This window comes from Leptosomus discolor, chromosome 7 (assembly GCF_034619465.1).
Source record: "Leptosomus discolor isolate bLepDis1 chromosome 7, bLepDis1.hap2, whole genome shotgun sequence".
Lineage (NCBI taxonomy): Eukaryota > Metazoa > Chordata > Aves > Leptosomiformes > Leptosomidae > Leptosomus > Leptosomus discolor.
This window is the reverse complement of record NC_141397.1, coordinates 64,240,573-64,264,185: the sequence shown is the minus strand read 5'-3', so window position 1 is coordinate 64,264,185 and position 23,613 is coordinate 64,240,573. Positions and strand designations below refer to the sequence as shown.

At 41.4% G+C, this 23,613-nt stretch overlaps 1 protein-coding gene across 1 annotated transcript in view; it reads left to right on the top strand.

Annotated features, from left to right (window-relative positions):
- RSRC1 (arginine and serine rich coiled-coil 1) overlaps nt 1-23,613 on the top strand; it is a 168,523-nt gene that overhangs the window by 52,501 nt on the left and 92,409 nt on the right. Inside the window, exon 9 of the mRNA XM_086468617.1 lies at nt 19,086-19,122. Within this exon, the coding sequence (XP_086324743.1) occupies nt 19,086-19,122 (37 nt within the window). The remainder of the gene's footprint in view (nt 1-19,085; nt 19,123-23,613) is intronic.

The window sequence follows — 23,613 nt, the reverse complement described above, 5'->3', positions numbered from 1 at the left end:
ATTTTTAAGTGATTTGGAATGAAATTTTACGAGGCAGTTGCGACGTGTGCGCGTCGCAGGAGGGAGGACGCTGTGAATTAGCGGGGTGCCAGAGGTCCTCTGCCCGAGCTGGCGCTCCTGGCGTTGTGGGGTGGTGGGACGGGTACGGTGCGATGGCCGGACGTGTCTTTCGAACACGATGGCTTTATCTCGAGAGGTTGATCTCGAGAGATGTGGTGAGTAGCTGTGGTTTGGTTGCAGCCCGGGGTCCCCTTCTTTGCTCTGGGCTGACCTCCGCTCACCTCGCCGTCAGGCCTCTCGTCAAATGGGTTCTGGGTGACTCCTCCTAAAACGGGGGCCGGGGCATTTCTTCGCTGCCAGGTGCGGCGAGGTGCCTGGGGAAGCAAAGCAGCCGGGGGGCAGAGAGGCTGGAACCCGGGGGGAGCAGGAGGCATGTGGTTGACTGCGGGGAGCGACAGCCTTTGCCCCTCCTTGCTGGGGGGTTCGGTCGGCGCCCTGGGGCGTTCGTGAGGCTGACGGTCCCATTACAAGGGATGTTATTTCCTTGCTCTCTCTTCCTGCAAGTTTCAGTACAGGAAAACCTCACACTGGTGTAATTGGTAATTACGTTAGCGAACGGAAAAAGATTCCAAACTTTTATAGGATTATTTTCTTTTTAAGAAGGCAAAGTCGTTCAGTGAGAAACTTCAAAAACATCTAAAAAGGGGCAGGAGCAGTTTTTCGTGCTGACTGTTTTCTCAGTATCAAACTGTTTTTATCAACTGTTTTTGTCTAACCCATGGAAAACACTTATAGAGGACGCTACGTGTTTTTTCTTTTTCTGCAATTTAATGAGAATTTCATAGAATGAAGTTAAAATAGGGTTGTCCATAAACAGCTTTTCTCACAAGTTCAACTCACCTGAGTAGAAAACTAGTAATTTTCATTCACGATTGCTCCCCCTAATTTATATATTTATTTGGCTTGTTATTTTTAGGCAAACACTTAGAGCTTTGCAGTCTTTGTTTGTAAAAAGTAGTAACGGTCAGGTATGATTCTGCACTTTCAAAAGGCTGCTCAAATCTGCAGTATGTTGCACAAAATCCCATAAAGAAATTGTTAAACTTTTTTTGTTTTCCCAGAGAAAGAGGCAGGTCGGGGACCGTAGGTAGGGTCACGCGTCGTGGGCGTCGTGGGGCAGCACACCCCCAGAGCTTCTGCCTTGACGCTGGGGCTGTGACGTAGTACAGTTTCAAGGCAACCATATCTTGAACCTTTATTAGAAAAAATGAGTTAATAAAAATCACAAATTGTCAAAATTGCACAGATATTATGTGCACAAGGGAAAAAGCCTTGGTGCCTAGATGGAAATCTGGGATGGATATTGGTTCCTGCCTGCTGCGTAGAAGAGGTCCCCACGATGTTCAGTTGCTTGGTGGGGTGACCAAGGAGAAGACGGTGCCCTGCTGCTTCTGACCCACAGGTGGAAGGAGCAGAAAACGGGGCTGGGCAGCAGCGATGCTTCGAGGGGAAATAAAGCCCAAAGCAGCAATGCAGAGATTGCGTTGTAGGCTGCTTCATCTTGCATGTAGAGGGTTGCTGCTAAGGGGGGGTTAATCACAGTGTTACAATACCGTGTTTAAGGAAAATGTATTACCTTTGGGTGATTTTTCAAAGTGCTGTCCAAAGGGCTTTTAAACAACTCTGAAAATTTTCCTCCACTCACGAGTGGGTTGCACCTGACTTGGATAAATGATTCTTCCAGTTCTGTGATCGCATAGCCAGCTAATAAAAGCGTACTATAGGGGAAGACTTCTTATTTTTTGCTTACAAAAGCATGCTAAACACATTCTCAGATGGATAATATGTATGGAAATATTTATTTATTTATTTTTGTAGACAGTGTGGGAATAGACATTTTGTGAACATATGATCTAATTTTAGCGTGGCAGTTTTCACACGTGATACCAGTGATACTTATTTCTGCCAGGAGAAATAAAGTGTTTAGTTTTATTTTCAACATCATGCTTTCTTTTTCCTGGTCTGCCTCTAATCTAGTGCTGTGTTTATGTAATGCAATAGAAATGTTGCTAACGTGATTATACTTTTATATCTTATTAGCTCAAATACTGAGTACAATAAAATGGAAAACTGTTTAAATTTTATGTTTAAGTGCTTGAGATAAGAGTTCTTGTAAATGAAATGTGATTACATTTCTGTAATAGATCTTCTCTGTCTGTTAGTACTTTGTTTAGCTATGTAATTCTATTGGGATTGCTGTTTCTAAGTTTGATTTATTTATTTATTTTTTTTTTAAATAGCCATGTAAAATACTTGGTGTTACGCACAAATAAACAATGAAGGCAAATCTGTTGAAAACTCAGTGTTTCCTGTCTGGGAAAAAAAAAGAAAGTCATTGCTAGATAGTTTTCTTTGTGATAGCCAATTTGAATTAAACATAATTCCCTAACATCACCTTGAATTTCCATCTGTGTAACCCTGATGTTCTTAAGCGTTTTGCATTTACCTAATGCTCTGGGCTATTTTCACTGAGCATGTATGGAAAACTGTGACTATCTTAAAACTGTAGATGATATGAATAACAATTGTTTGCTGATCTTACCCTGTATCTCCCTGGATAACCTGCAGTCTGCAAAGGCTGAGTAAGTGGCAGATAGCTTTTGTCGTCTCTTATCCGGGCTGTACACTTGTAAGGAAGAGCAGGGATAATCGCCTAAATCTAATTAGGGGTTAAAAGAGGCCATGACTGTGATGTGGCAGTGAGACACCTTACTGTATCAATCCTGTTTGCATTAGAAAAATAAGGTTGTCATATTGATTATTCAAATTAGCTTATATTGGCCATGGCTCAATGGCTTGTATCGCAGCTGAAGCACTTGAAGGTCCCAGCTTTTCAGAGAAGACCTATGCTTATGGCATATATTATGTGGTGTCTTGTTTGTTAATTTAAGGGGTTTAAAACTAAGACTGAGAGAGTTTTATTGTGAGAATTAAGGGTTTAAGTGACCATCAGCAAATGAAGTTGAGCTTTCATGTGTGATACTTGTGATTGCTGAAAGCTATTAAATGAAGGCCAATAAATTTGCTTTAGATCTTTTATGGAAAAATCAGTATTGGAGTTAACAGATCTTGCAGTATTATGTTTGTGCACTAATTGATGTTTAGTTCAAAGTCAAACGGAGCTAGAAAGAGTAAAGTAATTGCATTCAGATCAATTCCGCATTCAAGAGAGAGCGAATTCCCTTGGCTATGGCTTTGGGGTCTATATTTTAATTTAAAAAAAAAAAAATCTACCTGGTGCTGGGCTATTATAGTATTCTCAAATATTTCTCAGCACTTGGCTTTTTGTCATTCGACAATCACATCTGCTGACATCCTGCAAGTGTATAGATGCTCTAGAGAGTGCTAATTTCAGCCTTCCTTGTTACTGTAGTCACGATGAATGACGTCAGTGCCATACATAGAATGGGCTAAAGAAAAGCCTTTAAGAAGACCGATTTTTTTTTTTTTTTTTTTTTTTTTTTGGTGCCTTTGCAGTACCTCAAGAAATACGTGCTAGGCTGTGTCGTACGTGCAAAGACCGGACATTTTACAGATATTTTTTCATTGGTTTGTGCAACTTCTGTCACCACAGATGTACAAGAAAGAGTCCACCATAAATCCCGGCTGTCAGGCAGAGTTTGCAACTTTTTCTCCATGGTTGAAACGATTTCACCCGTCTTATATACAGTCTGAACATTTTTGTTTACCCTAGGTGTTGGTTATGCTGTATTTCTTTCCATTATTGGCAAAAAAGCTATGCATAGCTAACTGAACTGTTTTTCCCTCTGTGGCATGTGGGCACAAGGTTTTCAACTTTTATTTTTAAATTTTTTGAGTTGATTCTTCCGGTTTCTCCCGTTATCTGCTGTTGGTACTGGTGTAACAGTTACTCATCCAAATGCTAACCTTGCAGACTGACCTTGTTGACTGAAAGCCACAAAGACCAGAGGAAGGAGATAGATTTATATATATATAAATGTTACTTATTGTTTGCTTACATTGTTAGAACAGCATCCTGACCTGTTTTGAATGACTGAGAATTATTATGCGCAAATGTTCACGTAACTTCCCAATATCTTGCTTGAACAGAAAGTTAAGTAGGTGGCTTATCCTGTCATGCCATTGTGTAAAAGGCCATTCGATCCTGACCATTGTTACATGAATGTGTTTGATTGCTTGGAACGGTTCCAGTTCCAGTTTCTGGGGACACTGGTTTCTGGCACTTCTTTGCAAGACATAATAATTTTGTATATTGCAATTACAACTTTCAGCCAACACTGAGAAGCTAGGAAAAGAGCCGATATACTAGATTCCCCCCCCCCCAGCAACATCAATATGCTATTTCTGTAGGTCAGTCCGTCAGTCTGCACAGTCATTCTGTGTTCTGAATTGTTATAAATGTTGTTATATTCTTTTTTTCGTAAGTCTGACTTCAGTTTCTCTCAGAGCACAGATACTCCTATGTTCTCTACCGTGGCCTTCTACTAGGAGTTGGCAAAGTATTCGTAGTGCTGTGTTTAACACCAGTAAGGCTGTCTGGAATATGTTTCTTGAAAAGCGTGAAATAAGACGAATACGAACAGTATTGTAATAAAGGAGAGAAAACCCCTTCGTTCCAGTAGCGTCATAGAGAGGCAAAACTTTCTGCTAGCGAAGGGGTTGCTTGCTCTGGTGTGTGCTCCTCCTTTGAGAGAATGTAAGAGCTTGATTCACACACAAGGGCGACTAACTGTGGGGTGGACGAGGCTACCACCCTGAACTGCCTTACTTTGCGTTAAAAATCAACATTTTGTTGTAAACCGGCGCCGCTTTTGGCTCGTCTTAGAGCATCAGTCTGTAGTAGTTCAGGAAGTCCTTCACGAGCAGCCGGGTAGGCGAGTGCTGGAGGGGACGTGTGGTCGGGTAAAACCGTTTCCATTGCAGTTCGTTGTCTTGTGTCGACACCAGGTCTGCCGAGGGAGGTCTGTGTAGGTTCAGCGTGTCCTAAACGGTGTTAACTGAGGTGAACTGCAATGGGAATCGCTAAAATTACAGGGATTAAGGTAACTTTTATGGTCTAAGAGTCATCAAGCTCCAATTCATTTCTCCAAAGACCAAAGAACAGCGCTGCTGAGAACTTGGAAGTAGGCTTTGTGATGTGTGGCTGCAGTTTGTTAGTTGTAACTTGCAGGTTAGAAATCCTTTCCGCCAGAAGTGCTGGCTCAGTCGTCAGCCTGATCGTGCACTTCTCCAGGTCGTTCTGCACAGTCTGTGACTCCTCTGGAAATTGCTGCTGTTGAAGGATCTGGCTGCTTATTTGCTCAGAAGTTGTTTTTGTAGAATGATTCGCTTTACCTCTAATATTTGTAGGTACAATAGGACGTGCTGCTTTTGATCCTCAAGCTCTAAATTGCTTAAGATCCAAGTTTCCTTGGAGCCTCCCATGTTTATGGTACTTAATTTTTTTCAGGAATATCTTGGCTTCACGTTAGAAAAATAACCGTTGAGGGAAATCTTGGCTGTAGAACGAGACGTGTTTTATATTTTTGTCTTTTCTTCTAATTTTGGTCCACTTGGTGGTAAATCAGTAGTGTGCAATACTAATTATTTTAATTTCATTGGAGGGATGCCAAAATACAAAATGCCTAGCAAGATCTCTGGTCTAGACTTTGGCTGGCTGCTTCTCGGCAGTTTGTTCCGTCTTGCAAAGCCAATACTGCGCGCTCTCTCTTCACCGGAGACTTTCTCTGTGAAGCGCTGGGAATGATAAATGCCAAATAAAATAGCTGATGTTGGTCTTTCGTGGTAGTAAAAGGTTAAAAGCATATTAATGAAAGCAAGCCGTTTGGAGAGTAGAATAAGACCAATGCGGTGTGGCAAGAACGGAAGACTTAACAATGAAAGAGCATAGGAAGCCTTAAGGAGGTTTTGGTGCAACTCAGCCGGCATGAAGTGTTTAGACAGCAGCACTCGACAGGGTTTTTTTTGGATGTAAAATTTTCTACAAAAATTGTAAGTTGTGATTTACTGGAACTTGCAGATCTTTTCTTGTTTGCTTAACCCGCCGTAATGTTTCGGACGTCGAGTTCTAGGTGGCGGCAGTGTTCTCAACACGGCCTAGCAGTGTCCTGAATACATCTGTTGCTTCTGAAGTTTCTCTCTGAGAAGCAGATGTGTAATAAGCACAAGACCAAAAGCGATTTTTAGCATCGATTAATGTTCTTGAATAACAACAGACTGGTAAATGGTAGAGTCAGGGGTTATTACAGATGCTGGAGAAAGAAAACCCAAGTAAGCAAGTTACAGACCTGTTAGCGTTGGTTGGCTGGTGCTGCTGTTGAATGAGCGGAGTTCATTGGAATGAAGAGAACTGTTGGCCTTGTCAGATGGTTTAAGGACATCAGCTTGTTCTCTCCAACCTCAGTGCAGCTGTGTGAGGTACAAATCCGCTGTGACTAGGTCTGTGTGTGACATTTAATTATTTATTTTTTGACAACTCTGAAGGTTTTTATTATTGAACCCTGAAATATTATCGTCAAGATATACTTAAAGTTCTGGTCCGTGCTATTACAGGTATTTAAAAATGCTTTTACAGTCTTTGGTGATTTGTTAGCGTGCAGGTAACGAGCACGGCTTTGGGCTGAACGCTGTGAAAACAGAGGTGCTGAAGTGGGAGCTGCCGTAAGTGGGACCGCTTTGGTGATCTCTATCAGCCTCTTCTTCCAGATCTTCGTGAGCTTCAGTTAGCTGGTTTTGGGTTGGGTTGGGTTTTTTTAAACCTTTCTATTAATTTTAAAGCTCTTGAGGTTATTTTGGTCGCTCTCTGTTAGGCTTGGCTTTGGTCAGGTATGTTTGATATTTGCAATCAATTTTTATTTTTTCTGTTTTGATGAAATGTTTCTTTCCCGTTATTTGTGGCCAAGGAACTAAGTTCCTATCAAGCCTGAACAACTCAAGCTCTACCTTTTACGTTTTACGAATTTGCCTTGTGACACAGCCCAGCGTGGAAGTTGTTAGCAGAAGATACAACGTTCTTCCTCACTGAACGCTAGACTTTAAAGAAACCTTCTCCATATTGAATAGGTTTTCAAATTTCACCTGGGCTTTAGCAAAACAGCCTTTTAGAAGAATTTGTGAGTCTTCTGCTTAAAAGAAAAGGATCTTTTGTGATGCTCTCCATAACTTATCAACCTCAAAATGCTGAAAAAACGTGTGCAAAGCTAGAGTCTCATCAGGTAAGACGCACCTACGGGCTGAGGAGGTGCTGCGGAGGGGGCAGATCTACCGTTCAGAAATAGGTACGGTATCGTTGTTTGAACTGGAAATGGCCGCGGTACCGTAACGATGGTAAATCCTCCAGGTTTATCATTACTGAGTCTGCTGAGGTTTGTTCGGGGCTTCTCCCTCATGGCAGACTCGGGTTGGAGAATCTTCTGAGCTGCTCCTGCCTCTCGGCGCGTGCTCAGACTGCTTGGAACGGCTGTCCTGCAGCAAAGGCTTTCCTTGGGGCTATGTTGAGTTGTAATAAAAACAAACTGTTTAATTGTGAAATACAACCTGAAACTCGTGTCTCTTTTGATCAGGAATGCTACAAGCTGTGTTAGCTGAAGTAGTTGAGGAGATTGAAATGAGATGTTCTGAGATCAAGTAGATCTGCTTTTTTCAGGAGAAGGAATTTTTTTTTTCCCTTGTATAGGAATGAAAACCTCTACCTGTCTGACATTTAAACATATTTTAAACATTTAGAGTATATTCTGAGGGTGCCCCTGTGTTCCTGAGGGAGATAAATTCAGGCCAGATGAAAGAACGTAGAGGAATTACGCTAAAGCGACAAAATCAAACTGCAGGGACACAAAGAGGGACAGTGGAAAAGCATTTACAAATTGGATTTTTATACCTCCCAACAGTGGTGCCTAAAAAAGCACGAGGTTTCAGCATGCTAAAATTGGATCAAATGCAGTCACAAGCGGTGGAATTTCAGTAAAGTGGCACTTTGTGGGTCTCAGCTGAACTTGACCACGGTCACCAAAGCGCTGCACACATCTCCAGTAATGATGGAAACGTGAAACTACCTTTTCTTAGTCTTTGGCCTTAAAATGTGTGTGTCCTAGGACTCCTGGGTCATCCCGGTCTTTCATCCGAGCTGTGGAAATTAATCACTCCTGAATGCTAAAAACAAATCCCTGCCTTCGCTGAAGCATCACCTCGCTGCTTAGGTTTGCTTTTTGTTCCGCATCTCTGCTCTACAGAATGGAGGGTGGGTTGGAGTTGGGTTTGTGGGGTTGGGTTTGTTGGGGGTTTTTTTTTTTTAATCGATGGTTTATTTTTGCGCAGTCCCGGCGTTGTACCGCCGCTGGCTCTAGGAAGGAAACGCATCCCAAATTTCTACAGCAGGCTCCTGGGTTTTGGGACTGTGTTAGCCTTTCCTAAGGCCGTGGCCTGCTGTTTGAAATCCATCTGTTCACTTTCGATTAATTTGTGTTCTATCTTGTCCTCTCTCAGGGTCCTTCCAAAGTGTGTGAACTTTTAATTCGTTTTTATTTTAGATTCTTTCTTTGTGGGAAGCAGGGGCAGTAGGGCAGCAAAAATGACGATGTTCTAATGCTACATAAAGACAGGCATGTAGTTTTTGGGTTTGTTACAGGATTTTTTTAATTATAAGAAACATCTCTCTGTTTAGAACCTCTGAAGAAACTTGTGAAGTGCCGAGAACAAAACCAAAGCCCGCGAGTCCGTCGGTAACTGCTGGTGTTTAGATTTCTCATAAAAGGGACTCTTACTATAAAGGAGCATTTGCACGAGGGGCGTATGGAAAAAGTTATCTGACTTGTAGCGGTGGATTATAAAGATGATCAAAAATGTTCTTTGTAAGGTATGCAAATAGTGTAAGAAGCGAGTGGCACGATGGGTCCCTGAGTTTGAGGGAAATTTTGTTTATTTTTATTAAAGGAATAATAAAATGTACCTACAGATGGGTACTGACAGTGTGCTTGTTGGCATTGAGGTTGGATAAGCTTAACTCAGTGAAGATATTAAATATAGGTATTAGCTTTGCTCTGTGAACTGAGATCTAGGGGGATTGAAAGAAAGGGGGAGGGAGAAAAGAAAAAGAGATTTAGCGATGTGTTTCTGAAGTTAGTACAGAAGATTTAAATTATCACTGTAGAATACTCAATAATAGAATGTATATTTGTGCAATAAATACAACCTTAACGTGCCGGTACTGTTTTACAATCTGAATTTTGAGCAATGAACGAAAGCATGAAGTTTGGGTGGTTTTTGTTGTGGTTTTTTTTTTTTTTTTTTCCCAGAGACTAGTAGAAGGTGGTGTGCCAGCAAATAAGTTTTAAATAGTTAATAACCTTCTGTAGGATTTTGTCCTTTTGGGAAGAATGCATAGCACAGAATCTTTAAAAAAAAAAAAAAAAAAAAATCATAAATAATTAATATAGACAAATTCTAGATTAACTTGTTTCATTGCCTTTAATTGGTAAGTTTATTTTATTGGACATTTAACGAGGAACTGGTTGTTATTATTAAGCACAGTTTTCATGAGCGTCTACCATTTTTTGTACAGTTTAGAATGAATTTAGACAAAGATGGATCCGTTCAAATACGATGTTGTTTCAGTGTGGTGTGGCGAGCTGTGTATTCTCGAAGTATTTACAAAACATGATTACAGAACTTGTTTAATGTCATAGATAGTTTAAAAGGAATGAAACAGGCTTGAGGTTTCCTTGTGTGCTTTTTTTTTTTTTATCAACAGACTGAGGGCCTGAAGGAATAGAGGAAGTGAATGGACACCAATGTATCCAAATATCTCATTTTGCCTAAAAGCAAGTGCCGGCAGATAAATGCCCATAAAGGGATTTCTTTCTTAAGCCCCATGGATTTTTTTTGCAACTTTTTGTGTGAGTTAGAAATGAAAACCATTCATCTAGTGCCCCAAAGAACGGCCTTATTGAATGGAATAACAGTGTAATGTACCATTGAAGGCAGGATTGAAAGTGATTATCTTGTTAACTCTTGACAGTTACCGCCAGCTTGAAATAGAACTGGCAGGCTTGATTTGCAAATGAATTAGAGCTTTTTCATTTTGTGCCAGGATCATCTTTTTATATTCTGATATGACAGATGCTATGTTCCATGCTTTTGTTTCTCTTCAGTTTTATACTTGCAAATAAAAAACAAAAGATTATGATAGTAATTTTATTTGCATCTTTTCTCTAGGAGTTTATTCTTTGTCTAGAAGTTTTTAATCTTATATTTTTCAAAAATTTGTTTAAGACTAGTATTGTTCCTGCAAAATAAAATTTCATTAGGTTAAGTACAGTAGTAATTGGGTGAATGAGGAGGATTTAGAAGCTTTCAGAAAATGGAAAATTGATTGTACTCAAATTGTTTTAGTGCTTAGAACATGTAAATTTTCTCACCGACTTATACTTAAATTTAATATTCTTCAGTGCCGAGAGTTGAGTGCAGCTGAGGAGAACCTAACGTTTTAAATATTTATCCTAACAGTATGCTAATAGAAATACATGCGTAATTAGTTTCAGATTTAATGCTGATAAACTGTGTTTATATTCTGCAGTCATCCAAACACAGATGGTAAGGTGTTAGGTATGATAATTATTGTGCACTCTTTATATGTTCCTCATTAACCTGTAACACTCTTTACTAGTCCGGAGAGTTTTTAGCATAGTTGTGCTTACCAACGTTTAAACTTGCTCTCCTTTGTTTAATATTCAGTGCAGCGTTCTGTGCATTTACGCTGCTGGGCTTTTTGCTACTTTTGTAATCCGTTCTGTACTTTGAGGCTAATTAGCAACACTTCCTACTGCCACTGATGTCCATTACGGAAATGTTTTCATACACTTTCACCTACAGGATGTGTTTTAATTGAATATCTACTAAATAATATTACAGAAAAGGTAAAACAGGCCAAAGTTGTCTAGTTTATTTAAGACTACCAAATAGTCTGGTTAACAGACACAGTGACATTCCAAAGCCCGAAGCTTAATTGCTTGTGTTTACTAGGAATGCAAACGTTGATTAACAAGGGTTTTTTACTCTTTGTGAAGGGAACCCCGTGCACAGAACAGGAGGACAAAAAGCCGCACAACCGACCAAAACCCAGGGCGAAAACCCAACAAAAAACCCCTCCAAGGACCTGCATGTTGCGAGGTCCTTTGAATTGCCAGGTTTATCTGAGGAATGGCTTGAACCGGCAACCAGGATAAAGCAATCTGCTTTGGTAATTTATGGGATTTCCCTATATGACCTGAAGTCTCAGTAAAACAAAACTGGGAACTTTTGGGGTAGTTATTTTGGCTCTCATTTATCTGACAAACACTTAGTTAAAAGGATTTTCTTGGTGGGGTCTCTTTGAAAATACTGGTTCTATCAACACTGTGTGTTGGGTTTTTTCTCTGCTTCTATTTAGTTTCATTATTTATTTCAATTGCATAAAATCTTGTATTTTACTTGGTGAGCCAGGGTTGTATATGTATTTTTCCCTGCTCTTGAATATTTGGTAAGGTCTCTTGGGTACTGATTTTTCTTCTCTCTAGGATAACATATTATGGAAATTGTTTCACCTTGTGTCCTGTTTAAAGTCCCTGGTTTTAACATGATTCAATTTAGCTTGCATTATATTCTGCTGAGTTCTTCAGCAGTTCCAAGTTACTCTGTATGTGCTTGTGTGTGGGGGTGGCTTCTGCTTTTCTTCCTGCTTTTGATAAGTGACCTTCATATGATCTTCTCGAATCTTTGTTACATTTCAATTGATTAGTAAATTGGCCAAACATCTTACCACTTTTTCCCGAGTGAAATAAATCATTTGGATGACTGGAGCAAGGGAGCTGCTGAGCACAACGCCACCAGCTTTGGAGTCTTTACACTTCGGGATCAGTTCCAGATCGTTTGAATCTGATGCTAAGTAAGAGCGAAACAACATTCCACACTTTTTCAAAAATATCACGGATGCCTTTTCTAGGGGACTGTAGGATTCGCTAACGGTTCGCTCTTTTTGTTGAGCTTGTTCTGCACACAAGATTTGAAAGAGCAGCATAAAATTACTGGTTTAGCTATAGCTCATCTTGTTGAGCTCTCACGTGCAAAAGAAAATTCTCAGCTAATGCGTTAGGTTGTTTTTCTGGATGCTTAGTGCTATCGGAATAACCGCCAGGTTACTGCTCTGTGTTTCTTCTTACCCATACCCTCTCTGATGTTGGCGTTGCGCCGCTAAATTATTTTCACTGTTTTATTTCGTAGTCATTTTATTGATTGGTTGGATCTCCAATAATGGAAGAAAACAGGGATTTTAGGCACAAGGAGCCACAACTCTTAAAGCCATCATGACTGTCAGGGGATTCTCTTTGAGCTACACGTAGTACTGAGAGTCTTTGTGTAACTTACGTGTAGATTGCAAAGATTTCGATTTTCGTTATTGGTAGTATTGTTTGCATATATTGTTTGTTTACTTTCAAAGAACTCAAGTTTTTTCCTTCAACTTTGTATAAGAGAGGCAGGAGGAAAGAGCTTTCTTTTATGGTTTTCTCCGCTTGCCTTTTGTACGCTCCCTTTGACGTAACTTCCACTTACGGCTACAAAAATAGAGCCCTACTTTTCAGATTTTTCTTATAACCCAGAGGAGGTTAAGTAGTAGTGTTGAACAGCAACGCGTTTGTTGGAGTTCTGTTTCTGCACATTACGTGGTCTTTGCCAGCAGTTCTGCCAGACCATGGGTGTGGTATCGGACCAGCTTGTCACTGAAAGTCCATGGGTAGGGATTTACCTGTTCGCCCAGGAGAACCGGTGCTGTCCTCTCAAAGATGGTATTGAAGGAGAGGCCAGGCGTAGGGCTTAGATTTTTATGTAATCTTTGTTGTGTCTTTCAAAGCCTGCTGAAATAAGTAACTATGATCCGCAGTCAGATTTGGAAACGTGAGCCTGTAATTTTACAGAAAACACAACAATACAAACCCTATAAAATTTAGTCAAATGTGACGGGGGTATCCTTTTCTAAAAACTGCCTCCAGGACTCTGTAACTCTGAAGCTGAAATTCAAACTAGCCCAGGGAAGAACTTCGAATATGTAGTGCCTTCTGAGCAGCCACCCTGCAAACCTAATAATCGGGTGCTTTTATTCTAGCTGCTGCCGGTAGGGAGAAAACACTTTTTTCTGTACCAGGCTTTTCTTTTTCTGGAATTGAACAAAGGCATGATCTGGCCGTGACTCTTTACTCTTGATGTCTGGCATGTTCTGTGAGCTTAAGATTAGTCAGTGAAGCTATTCCAGAATATAACATGGCTTACATGGTTGTGTAAATGCATTACTAAAGAGTGATAAGGTCACAAGCGCGTCGTTCAGGCGGCCCATCCAGCTGTGACTGGCCTGTGTGTGTACAAGTACACACGATGCCTTATTCCAAAATGGGCACGTGAAAGAGAAGTTAGAAAAAAGTTAAAAACTTCAGTGGGAAAAAACTATTCCGTATTTTTCTTCTCCTCTAAAATTTGATACCTGGAATACCTTCAATCTGGCTGTACAGACTTTTGAGGCTGAGGAAAGTAAATCCAGCAGAGGCTGTGAATATATAAAATCAGTAGTAGTTAGGGAGCAGTTCTCTATCTTGGGATATCCCAGGGTAGAATTAAATAGTGTGTTATCACATGGAAACCAATTTTCTTCTTCCCAAGAATATACAGGGCCCACCTCTAGTCTGGGAGATCAGGAGATAATTGGCCTTTAAACTCACCATTGGGAGACATGATCTTGCTGCGGGTTGGCAGAATTTTAGATGGAGGATTTCCGTATTCTGGCAGAGAAAGGAAGTAAGTTGTTATCGGCTGGTGGTGGTGGTGTTTGCTGGGCTTTAGTCAGAAATTTGGAGTGTTAGCAATGCTGCTAGCTTAAGTAGTCAAGGCAAGTGTAATAAATTCCTTATCTGAATCTGATTTAGGTTAGTCTGATGGGTTTTTTCAGTGCCTACTGACAAGCTGAGCATCTCTTGGCAGATCAGCTTCGAGAAGACTCTGAGTATCATAAGCAGAAAATGATGAGGCGAAGGCCTCACTGAATTTGAGATGCCAATCAGCTAAAACAAAGGCGATATACAAAAAGAAAGGTCTGGAGATAGCTGACTAGTCAACTTCTCCCATAGCAGTCACCTCCGCTATAGTTAGATTTAGTAAGTTTGTTCCTCACTTTGGCCATGTTGGGTCAGCGTAGACTCCTCACTAACTGAGGAAGCTCAAGACGGGAGAGGCGGTGGCTATGACGTTTGTGGCAGTAGCCTCACTCATCCTCTTCAGCATACCCATTGGTATAATTCCTAACATCTAAGGCATGATTTTTTTTCCTCATTTCTGTCTTTTCTCCCGTTATCTGCCTTCAACACAGAGTTTAGGGAGGTGGGAGAAGGGACTAGACCACCACTTGAGCTTGGTTTAGCGTAGTACGTCTATGCTGTTTTGTGTTGCTTGTATTGGTGTTTTATATATTGTCACCTGCTGAATTTCATAAAGAAGCTCTGAAGACTTCTGAAGAGATTCAGCTGTTTACTTTGAGGTTCTTTAGCTAGAATACAAGCAGGGATTGATAACATGCAAAAGAAAAATAGCGGACGTGTGTGCTCCTCAGGGGAAGATCCGTAGGAGAGGCCATCCGGTGACAGCAAGCAGTAGAAACATGCTGATGTGAGGATACAGAACAGGAAAACACGAAGTTGTTCCAAGAACATCTTTCACGATGAGGTTCTTCATCCAAGAGGAATACTGGGAGAAAAAAGGGATTAATTTGAAATGACACTTGACAGATTGCTGAAAGTATTATGTGATGTGCTTGTTGAATGACGTAAGAGATTTTAAACAGCTCTATGAAAATTCTCAGTGACTGCTTGGGGCAGTGCTGCCTGGCCAGCAACACTAACACATGGGTGAAGAGTGGAGTTAAAAGGCCTTTATTTGAGTGTGGTGCAGCCTGACCCGACATGCTGCGTATGACCATGCTCTTTGCAGCCAGAGTTAATGTGGTGGAACTGGAGGGCATTCCGCCAAAGGCCTTGCTCCTGAGGAGGTGGTTTATTTATTCGTTAGACTTCTGAGGAGAAAACCCGGCTGTTAGGACTGTTTAGTGTGGAGTTCAGGCCACCAAGAGGGTCAGGGGCTGGAACACTTGCCCTGTTGAGGGGCCCTGAGGGACTAGGGGTGGCTCAGCCTGGAGAAGAGATGGCTTCAAGGTGGCACCTGATGGCAGCCACCCAGACAGATGAGGAGGGAGGTACCGAGGAGGAGCCAGGCTCTTTGAAGTGGTGTGTGGTAGGAGGAAAGATGCAACCAGGACAGGTTGTGAAAAGAGTCGTTTGGACTGGAGAGAAGGGAAGACGCTCCTGGTGAGGGCGTTTAATCGGCCACGCATGTGCCCAGGGAGATCGTCCTTCCCAGCCCAGGCTGCGTCAAACTCGGAGCAGCCTAGTCTGCCCTCACAGCCGACCCTGCCTTGAGCAGGCGCTAGGGCTGCCGAGCTCCAGAGGTCCTTTGGCCTCAATTATCCTTTAATATCCGTGGATATGGATAATCCGTAGAGTTGTTCTGTGGCCTGTGGATTCTCACCAAAAAACTACGGCAAAGAAAATTACTAACTATGAATATATGGGAAGTGTTGAGGATGAGTTGAAAGTGTTGAAAACAAGTTAAGAACCGAAGCCTGTGGACTGAAGTGGTTTGGTTTTGTTTGGAATAAATTTTTAAAAATTGCAGGATGCTTCCAGTTTGGTGCTACCCATCTGAACGGCAGCACAGATTAATCTCGGCTCTCATAATTGTTTGGCATTTTAAGGAGTATAACGGAGACCTACTAACAAGGTCAATTGCCTGTTGTAGTGACAAGTAAAAACATCTCAGATTTCTTTGGTTTTAGGTAGGCTCCCGGTAATAAAATAAGCCGCTGGCATTGTAGTGTGACGTTAACCCTGTCGCTTTTTGAGGGTGCTGTGCTCCGGAGCACTGTGCGAAAACGTACCCAGCCATTTGTTTAGCTCTGTTGTGCAAATGCAAGTATCAGTTCTACAACTCCTGTGTGAAACTGATATACATTTGTTAAAAAAGAAATTATTTGTGAAACCTGAAGTTATTTTATAATAGCTAAAGTTTGGATAGTTTTGAAGATACTGCATATTATTCAGCTCCCTTGATTAATGGTTGGTTTTATATGGGGACTTGTTTTTATGGACATGAATCTGTATTCAGGCTAAAATCAAGATTTCCAGCAAATGCTAGTGAATATTTTGAGTTTAGTTTACTGGCAAAGGAACTAGCGCTAATAAGTTAGCACTACCCCAAGTACTTAAAACCATAGTGTAGGTAACTAATCCAAAAGCTGGCTACGCTTGCTTAATTGAATTCCTGGCTTGTTGTTACAGGTCCCCCATGACCATGATTCAAATTTAGCTCAGCTGCAGGTTTTCTTTTCCCCTGGCATTACCAAAAGCTAACATTTGGATTAGCCTGAGTATCACACTTACTGTTTTTACTGTATGATTTTAAAATGTAGGCACGTCAACTAGTACTTTACAGGACGATTTCTTGACTATAGTGGGGGAACACAATTCCAGAGCTGCTCTGATGGGAAAAAAAGAAAAACTCAAGGATAAAACCAACCTAATGAACCAAAAAAAAAATCAATGTGGTGCACTAGAGTCAGTTTGAAAGACAGATGCGTATCTTGTTGGGAACTGTGTGGTGGGGTGTAAACATTATTACTTGACAGTGATACAAATTTAAAGTAACTTTTTTTATGGTGTTCCTTTATAGGGTTATTATGGTATTGGATGTGCATAAACCCACTCTTGCCTCTTATTTCTAGCAGTTTGTGGTATTAATGATTAAGGCGTTCTGTAGACATCTAAGGTTGTGTGTTAGACTGAGCTGTAGCAACAGGTCTGATTTTGCATAACACAATAGTTGAACTGCAGTATTTCTGTGAGTCTTACTTGGGTAATGATTGTTTAACTAGAAAGATAAAATTATGCCGTGGCTTCTCTGGTTGTCGTCGCTGCTGGATGCGCGGCAGCCTCTGGCTGGAGAGAGGTTTTCATTGGAAGTGACAGGTGCCACAAGGTTTGTTTAGGACAACCTCACCCTTGTCCTGGGTGGTTTGATCGTGTTTGCCTTACGTGTGTTGAACCGCTGCGTTTCCTGCGTTAGAGCCCCGTGTGACACCGATATTACTATCTGCGCTGCCTCAACTACAAATTGGATGAACAGCCAGTGACACTTTTTCAATATTATTACATTAAACCAAGTGGATTTTGATTGATAACCTAATATTCAACTAATGCAAAACATCAATCATGGCAAGTATATTAATTATTTAATATTGCAGTCTAATTCAGAAATCAATGTGCTGCATGAGGGGAAGGGAAACTCACTGTTCCCAGAAGACTTAAGACAGGGAATGATTAAAAAAACCCCACAACCCTGCTGTACTCTTGTGTGTTAGTTCGATACAAATCTTTATTCATTTGCCAATAATCTCTTCGCATTTTTCACTTCAGGACCTTTTTTATCAGTTTTGAGACCTATAATTGAATTAAGGCTGCTTTCAGCACAGGGCAAAAGGAGTTGCACAAATATTGATGAAGCCGTGACAGGGACAGGGCAGGAGACAGAGCACTAACAGGGCAGGCTTCACGCCCTGCCTCCGGAGCTCCTCGCAGCAGCTGCTTGGGTCCTGCTTCCAAAGGAATTAAATCCTTTAAGGCCATTTAGCCCCTCCAAAATAGGTGTGGGAGATGATTTCTATTTGAATATTGTATAGAGGCAGATTGTAAATTCTTGTTTCAAAATATAAAATAGTGGTGTAAGGAAAGGGCATCCTTTCCCCTTGCTTTGTTCCTGATATATTCCAATAGAACCAAAGTGCGTAGCAGACTTTTTTTGGAAAGCTTCATGAAATTATAAATAAAAGCTTTCTGTAAAAAGTCTAAAATACAGGACAGCGAGGTGGTAAAATGTGTAGCTGAATAGAGCCTTATTCAGTATTTAGTAAAATTTTGTGCTTTCCTTTACGTTATGCCTTACACAACCTGCATGAAGCTAAAGAGGCCAGAAGCCTCCGTCTCATGCGGTTTGCTGTCTTAGCGGAACGTAGTTGGGGTTTTTCCTCTTGTGATTTGGTACGGTTGAACAATTTGTTGAAAAATTAATATTGTGAATGCAAATACACACTATGTAGTTCAGTAACCGCTTACCTGAAATACTCGTGGGGCGGTTTCCCGTGTTCACCAGCCCGTCTCCCTCCAAAGGCACAGTCACACTTCTGGGAGCAGGTGGAACCTGGAGTCAGTGGAAGCAGAAACCAGCCTCCTCCTTCCGCGGCTTGGGACTTGGGGATTTCTTAATTCGTTTTGCTTCGGTTTTCTTTCAGGTTAGCGTTTTTAATGTACCAGGATGCGTTAAGGATTCATTTTCACTCTGAATTCTTGCTTTTCAGTGTTTTTACTTCGATAGTTTGGTCCATTATTTTGCAGCTGTCCTTACGTGACATCGCCTCTCTGTTTTCTGTCTGTACATTCGTGTATTTTTTTCCGTCTCAGGAGTGAAATGCAAAGTTGCAGCGTGGCTGCCGCGACCTAGTTGGTCAATAACTGATTCATTCGGCCCACCACCTTTGTAAAGGGTCACGGCCTTTTGTTGTTGAAGCAGTGGCAAAGCAGAACCGTGAGCCACTGGACGCGGGTTCGATAAACAGCCTCACGCACTGTCTTGTTTTACTACTCCCAATGTGAGTAGTGGGACAGCTATCTTAAAAACGTTGGCTTGAAATAAGTGTCCTGTTGCATTGCTACAGTTTGTAGCAATTTCAGAGCACATAAAATTTGAGGTTTCAAATAATTCTGTAGTTGTGTCGGTACTTTTTAGCTATTGCAATGATTAAGATATTAAAAATAAAAATGTTACCTACTCGAGAAATTAGATGGCTTTGACATTTCTGAGTTAAACAGAAATTGTTGTAGACAAGGGTTTAGCAACTGTTTGGAACTTTTGTTCTTCTGTTACAGGGACTCTGGAAACATCAAAGCTGGATTAGAACATCTGGTAAGTTTTAATTTTCTCTTGAACATTTGCATCATCTTTGATATCTGCATTCCAAATGAACACTTTTGAATGAGCTTTGAATACCTTGAATTGAGAAAGTCAACCATTTCCCAGAGGGTCAGCTTACTGTTATTATGTGAAGGCACTTACATTTTCATTTATCTTACCATTTCAAGGGAATTTTAATTTTTTTAAATTACTTTTTTTGATGTAGAGATGAAATAAAATGGACTACAATCCTTGGATTGATGATTGCCTTAATTATAAACAAAAATTGTTTGGTGTTGGATTTTTGGCATATCCTGATCTGAAAACAACCAACTTGTGATTAAAAAAAAAAAAAAAAAAAGACACACACACACAATCAAATATTGCATGCATAAATATGGTATGTTTTAGTAATTTGAAGTCTTTGAAAGAAGTGCGCAGCTTTGTTTTTTCTCTTGTCTTTGCTTTATGAATAATGTATTGCCTTAAATTCCATTCAGTGCTGCAGTATAAAATAATAATTGAGATGCAAAATATTTTTGGTTTAAGTAAACATATTCAAACTGCAAGTGATGGCAAGACACACTGAGCATTAAAAACTAATCGGTTGATCAAAACTGGGAAAAATACAATATTGTCACAAGTCTGAAGCTCGTTGAGCCTGGGATGTTAGTATCAGCAATCATCAGAACATTAAGTAGTTCTTCTAAACCGATTATTAAATCCCATTAAATCAAAATATTCACTATTAACAGCACGTATATCTCGGTACATCACGGGAAGTGATTAAATTAACGTTTAACTTTTTTCCTACATCTAAATAATATATACTGCTCCATACTGCTATTAAAATAAAATCTTATCACAATGCATTGCATGAGCATTTGAAAAAATTGCTTTTCTGTTGTTGCTTCCCATTGTGGGAATCACTTGGGAAATATGATTTGTAGGAGCTTGTGTACCAATATCTTCTTGGAGTAACAGCGGGGTGAAAAGGATGTATATTCTGGCAGAGTTGTCAACAGTCTCCCCTTTATAACGGTGGCATATTAAATGTTCCGTTGTAACTAGGACTTTGAATCTGTAAATGGAGTAAGTAGCTGAGTGTTATGAATAGTTCTTCGAGCAGTTTGAGAATTAATCTTGTTTGCTGGTTTCATTGGTATCTTGCATGCTAGTTGAATCTCTTAAATAAATTTTTAAAATGTTTCATTCCTCTGCTGGTGTCAGGTAGCTGTAATCTGATGGCTTCAGAGAATTTTTCTAATGCATTATAAAGATGCTGTAGTCTTGACAGATGACCATGACTGGTACTTTTTCTAAATTGGGAGTGCTGCAATAGCTGGAGCTGCAGGTCTGATTTATGGTGGCACCTCAAACCCGCCGGTGCAGGAGGAAGAGGCTCCAGGGCTTTTGAGTAGCTGGGGCTGGGGGGTGGACCCAGGATAGCATTCAGGGTTTCTCTGGCATTTGGGTGAAAATACGCTGGAAAGGTTCTTTACAGAGTAGTGGTGCTTTAAGTTCTCTACAAGGTAACTCACTATATGTTTGCATAAAATGCTGTCTTCATTAAATACGGTAGCTGCTTTGTATTTCTTTGGAAGATCTGTCAAAAACCTCCAGGTTTGACAATTTTTTTTTTCTTTCCTTTTCCCTGTGATCTTAGAAAAACTATCCTGGGAATGGGTGCTCAAGGGAACGAGCTGTTTCCCAAGACACCCACAGATGGGAGTATTTCTTCTGGAAAACGTTTCCTATCTCAGCTGTAGTGATATCCCTCAGAAGAATTAAGCCACGTGATTGTTCTGGTTCTACTACTTTAAATTACTGCATCTTCAAATACTTGTGAGGGAGTTTTTCTCCCCTTAAGAAAAAAGAAGAGTCTTTATATTGATTTGGTAATCTGTTATTTAATCCCTTCTGTAAAAAAGGGTGTTTCACAATTTGTGATATAATCCTTATGAGGTCTTTATAGTCCTCTAATGCACTGCTTACCTATGTTTGAGTAGCTTGGGCCATCCTGGTACCTAGCATCTAGCTTAGCACAGGAGTGAAATAGAGTAGTGTAACAAGTTGTTAAAAGATTTGGTAAATATTTTACAAATTGTTATTTGGAAATGCTTCCAGTTTGAAAACAGATGGGTTGATAAACAAAAATATTTTCTTTGTAGATTGGAGAGCTTCCCAGCAGGTCCATGTGCCTGTTTCTCAGGCTGCTGGGAGGAAACATTGTCCAGCGTGTCCGGCTGACCATCCAAGTGGGCCACAGCCGCGCTCCCTGCTGACCACCCATAGCTGCCTCTGCTCAGAAGCATGTTTTATTTTTAGGTGGTTAAGAAAAGAAACTGCAAAGTTGTAGGTGTAGGGGAATTAGTCTTGTATTCCCAAAATTTTAGCGGTTATTTGCTGAATCATACTTGGCTAATTCCTTTTCTGAGTAACAAATTTTAACAAACTGTAGAAACCTTGGAATAGATGATTATATATCTGCAACTCCGAATAGGTCCTGTTTTCTATAAATAGCTCTACTAAAAAAGAACCATGGAGCCATTCGTGTGGTTTATTCATTAGAGAGACCTTATTCGTGTCTTTCGTATGACATTCCAAAGCAATAACCTGCTTGTCCTTGTGGTCAAGCGGCAGAGTCTGTCTGTTTTAAAAGATAAAGAGCAACCTGTCATTAATAGCGCGTTTAGCCCCTCAGCGGTTTGTAAGGACAGAGATATTGTCTACCAAGAACGCCGGCGCTCCCCACGTTGGGTGTGACTTGATGACCCCCAGCAGGTGCGGACCGAGCTCTGCCGAGGCTGCCCCTTGCAGTGCTCGGCGCAGCTCTGCCCGGGGAGCTGCTGGAGTTCACCGTTTCAACGTTGAGTGGCATCGTGTGTCGTAGGCAGTGTACATAGAACCGTAGAACGAATCACAGAGTGCTTTGGGTTGGAAGGGAACTTAAAGCTCACCCAGTTCCAACCCCCTGCCCTGGGCAGGGACACCTCCCACCGGACCAGGGTGCTCCCAGCCCCATCCAGCCTGGCCTTGAGCACTGCCAGGGAGGGGGCAGCCACAGCTGCTCTGGGCAGCCTGTGCCAGGGCCTCACCACCCTCACAGGGAAGAATTTCTTCCTCACATCTCATCTCACTCTCCCCTCTGTCAGTGTGAAGCCGTTACCCCTCATCCCATCACCGCCCTCCCTGACCAAGGGTCCCTCCCCACCTCTCCTGCAGCCCCTTTCAGCACTGGAAGCCGCTCTAAGGTCTCCCCCCGGAGCCTTCTCTTCTCCAGGCTGAACACCTCCAACTCTCAGCCTGTCCTCACAGGGGAGCTGCTCCAGCCCCCTGAGCATCTTTGTGGCCTCCTCTGGACCCGCTCAAGCAGGTCCATGTCCTTCTTGTGCTGGGGGCCCCAAAGCTGGACACAGCACTGCAGGGGGGGTCTCACCAGAGCAGAGTAGAGGGAGAGAGTCACCTCATTCGACCTGTTGGCCACGCAGCTCTTGATGCAGCCCAGGATGCAGTTGCCTTTCTGGGCTGCAATCACACGTTGCTGGCTCTTGTTCAGTTTTTCACCCACCAGCACCTCCAGGTCCTTCTCCCCAGGGCTGCTCTCAAGCAACTCATCCCCCAGCCTGTATCTGTGCTGGGGATTGCCCCGACCCAGGTGCAGGACCTTGCACTTGGCCTTGTTGAGCTTCTGAGGTTTGCACAGGCCCACCTCTCCAGCCTGTCCAGGTCCCTCTGGATGGCCGCCCTTCCCCCCAGCACGTCGACCTCACCACTCAGCTTGGTTTCGTCGGCAAACTTGCTGAGGGTGCACTCGATCCCACTGTCCATGTTGCTGACAAAGACGTTAAACAGCGCTGGAGATATCAAGGCCACTAATTCATAACTAATATTGGTTAATGCTATCTGGCAGACCTTTGGGGGTTTTTTTAAGAGCTCTTTGGTGGAAAAATTTGCATAAATGATCAACTAATGCTGAAAAACTCAAAACCCCAACCCAAAAAAGCCACTTTATCCAGAAAGTGTTAATACTTATTTACAAGGTATCAGTATTTTTTTTTTCTTGGAGCTTGATTTCAGTGGTCAACCTCTCACTGATTTTCATTGGCTTAGTTTCAGACTTCTGGTGATTACAGCTCAGTGGTCCTAGTATGGCAACTGGACAGCAATGTCTAATAGAATTGTTGGCTTTCTAATGAGCTATAAAACCAAGCAGCCGATTATTTGTGTTCACAAACGATTAATTAACACTCTTAATATGAGTAATTATGTTTATCTTGGTATCCTGGCAAAATTCCATGCTGGTCAATTATATTCTGCAAGCTTGAATTCTCTGTTATTGAAGAAATGTCAGGCTGAATGGATTTTTTTTTTTTTTTTCCCCTATTGAAACTGTATTTAACTGAAAACAAGATTTTTCACAGTTTTATTTTGTTGTTTGGTTTTGTTTGTTTTGTTTTGGTTTGGTTTTTTTAAGTAATTTCGTTCTCACATGTCCTCTCA